Below are 2,609 nucleotides of genomic sequence, written 5' to 3'. Positions count from 1 at the left end.
ATTTGAAAGAAGAGAAATCATGTCATCTAACCTGACTGCACCACTAAGGCCCAAGGGGATCGCATACACCAGTGAAGAAATGTTTTGGCTATGAAAATGAAATAAATTAACCATATATAAATCAAAATTAATTTAAATCGCAATAAAATTTAAGAAAAAAAATACCTTATTGACATTAATGACGTTTGGAGCGCTGGATTTGTAAGAAGTCCAGCAAGTATCAACAACAACTCGAATTGCCAGTTTTGAAAGCTACAAATATATGTCATGTAAGAAGCATGCATAAGGATTGAGCACCAATGATCGATATTCAAAGAAGTAATGCATCAGTTACTAACCAAACCATCAAAGTAGAAGGAATGCCGAGTTTAAGAAAGTCCCATAAGCCATGAAAGGCTTCTCTAGAGAATCCAGTCCATGTTGACTTGCAAGAGGGAGATAGAAAGACATATAGTACTAATAGCAGCAAATTGAACCAATAAGAGATTGAAACAGAAAGCGCAGCTCCTCGATAACCAAGTCCAGTTTTATAGGTAAAGAACCAACAATTGATGACGTGAAAAATAGCTGTGATTCCACTGCTAAACATTATGGGTAGCACGATTTTTTGAGCTTGTAAGAACTTGAGGATGCACTGTATAAGGCCAAATGCGAATAGTGATGGAATCATCAACCGAGCATAAGATTCTGCTGCCATTGATATCTCCGGGACTTGGCGGAGCAAAATAAGAATTCTGCCAGAGAAAGCCGTTCCAAAGGCAAGTGGAATGCTGATAAGGACACAAATGACCATTGCTCTTTGTAGATATAAACCTACCATCTTGTAATTTTGTGCTCCAAAAGATTGTCCACATAAGGTATCTAGCGCAGAACTTGCTCCCATCTACTTAATCATTGGACAGGAGAAAGAAGAAACATAAATGATCTTACATCACTAACTCAAATAAGGAAAATAAATAAAGGAGAAGCACATACGAGCACTGAGAAGCCAAGTGAATTCACGAAGGAAATGGCTATGGAGGCTCCGGCGAGCTTTTCGTGACTTATATGACCAACCAACATTATTGATACGAATTGGAGGGCAAACATAAGGAAATTCGCAACTGTAAGTGGCATTGCAAGACACATCTGCCTCTTTATCTCTTTCATCATTCCCTTCTTTTTCTCCATGGATATCTGAGCTATTTCTCTATCCGTTTCTTCTCCCTCTCTCACATTATACCCGCCTTGCACCTTTATATAGCTAAGAAACTTTACAATGGCAAATCTAATGACAGGCTATAAGACAATGGACGTGAAATTTTTATCATTAGTTGAATGGCATCTACTGTTTTTTCCTATTAATTATATTAGTCTGTAGGCTGCCGTTTTATGAAATTAAATATTTAAATCATTAACTGCAGAAAGATGGGAACATCAAGTTTAAATCATTAATTTTATCAAATTTAAATTAGCAATTTCCTGATAACTTTCCCGACAGAGTTTTGTGCACGGCCTGTTATTGAAAACTAATATTTGGTCGGAGACAGCTTTGTTATAGTTTCCTAAAATTATAATGGAGAAAGTATTTATTTTTTTTTAAGTTATAAAAAACAGCTTTCTAGTAATTTTTTTTTTAAAGACAGCAAAAAGTAGTTGGCAGATAAAAATTGTGATTTACGCCTAAAAAGCAAAGTAGTAAGGAAATATCCCAAACGAAATCTAAATAATCATTGACGTTTATGTCCGTCTAACTTCATCACACTAAATATGTTAGGAGTTTACATACATATCATAGAATTGGTATATAATTAGATATCTAACATTTAAAATTTTACATTTGCTATTATAATTTCTAGTTATTTAAATCATATTAAAACATATACATTAAATAATACATTTTTTTAAATAATAATAATAATGATATTTTATTTTACACTCATCTGAAAACTTCATAACATTTTAAATACATTGTATTCCTGCTACATAACATTTCTTTTTTAGCCAACAAACGTTTAGGGGCAATCAAAACTCAGTGGCATGTTAACAGTCGAAATTAGGCATTTTTTCGTTAGTGCAACAAAGATTATGTCACCAACCTTTCAAATTTATCATTATAACCATATCAGTCTTTGTTAGTCTTTAATTGACATTGTAATATTTGAAGAAAATGAAATTTTCCTTTACCATCATTAGCAATCCAAAATTTTTCTTTTGTTATAGTTCAATCATCAAAATGCATGCCAAGTTTAACCTTTTCTAAATAACCTCCCTTTCAAGGGGTTAGACGATTACTTTACTCCATTTAGACGATCTCTCACTAGAGTTTTGATTGATAGGGTTCATCATATTACAGTAAATTCGAACAAATATATAATCATAATTATTACTAAATATGAGACTACATACTCAACATAATAATTAAGTTTCCCCCAAGCTATGGAGTAAAGTAAGAAAATGTCTCAATCATTTTGAATTGTGTTAGTGAAAAAATGCCAAATTGGTGTCTAAATGGGGCTTCTCCTTATTAAGAAAAATAAATAAGTAAATTCAATATTAAAGTAAGAAAATGTCTCCATCATTATGACTTGTATTAGTAAAAAAATGCCAAATTGGTGTCTAAATGGGGC

At 32.6% G+C, this 2,609-nt stretch overlaps 1 protein-coding gene across 1 annotated transcript; it reads right to left on the bottom strand.

The window, feature by feature from the left end:
* Positions 1-43: 43 nt before the first annotated feature.
* Positions 44-1,170, bottom strand: LOC114580849 (protein DETOXIFICATION 17-like). The gene is made up of 4 exons (XM_028699595.1): positions 976-1,170; positions 344-883; positions 166-252; positions 44-88 (listed from the first exon to the last, which is right to left on the bottom strand). The coding sequence occupies exons 1-4, from the start codon at positions 1,168-1,170 to the stop codon at positions 44-46; spliced, it is 867 nt and encodes a 288-aa protein (XP_028555428.1).
* Between the last annotated feature and the right edge of the window lie 1,439 nt (positions 1,171-2,609).

Source organism: Dendrobium catenatum, unplaced genomic scaffold (assembly GCF_001605985.2).
Source record: "Dendrobium catenatum unplaced genomic scaffold, ASM160598v2 fragScaff_scaffold_1344, whole genome shotgun sequence".
In the NCBI taxonomy this organism is placed as follows: domain Eukaryota; kingdom Viridiplantae; phylum Streptophyta; class Magnoliopsida; order Asparagales; family Orchidaceae; genus Dendrobium; species Dendrobium catenatum.
This window is presented reverse-complemented; position numbering and strand designations above follow the sequence as displayed.

Coding starts and splice junctions, on each gene's coding strand:
- LOC114580849 (XM_028699595.1), bottom strand. CDS start 1,170: ATGGAGAAAAAGAAGGGAATGATGAAAGAGATAAAGAGGCAGATGTGT. Junction 253..343: donor GCATTCCTTCTACTTTGATG/GTTTGGTTAGTA, acceptor ATATATTTGTAG/CTTTCAAAACTGGCAATTCG. Junction 89..165: donor ACGTCATTAATGTCAATAAG/GTATTTTTTTTC, acceptor TCATTTTCATAG/CCAAAACATTTCTTCACTGG.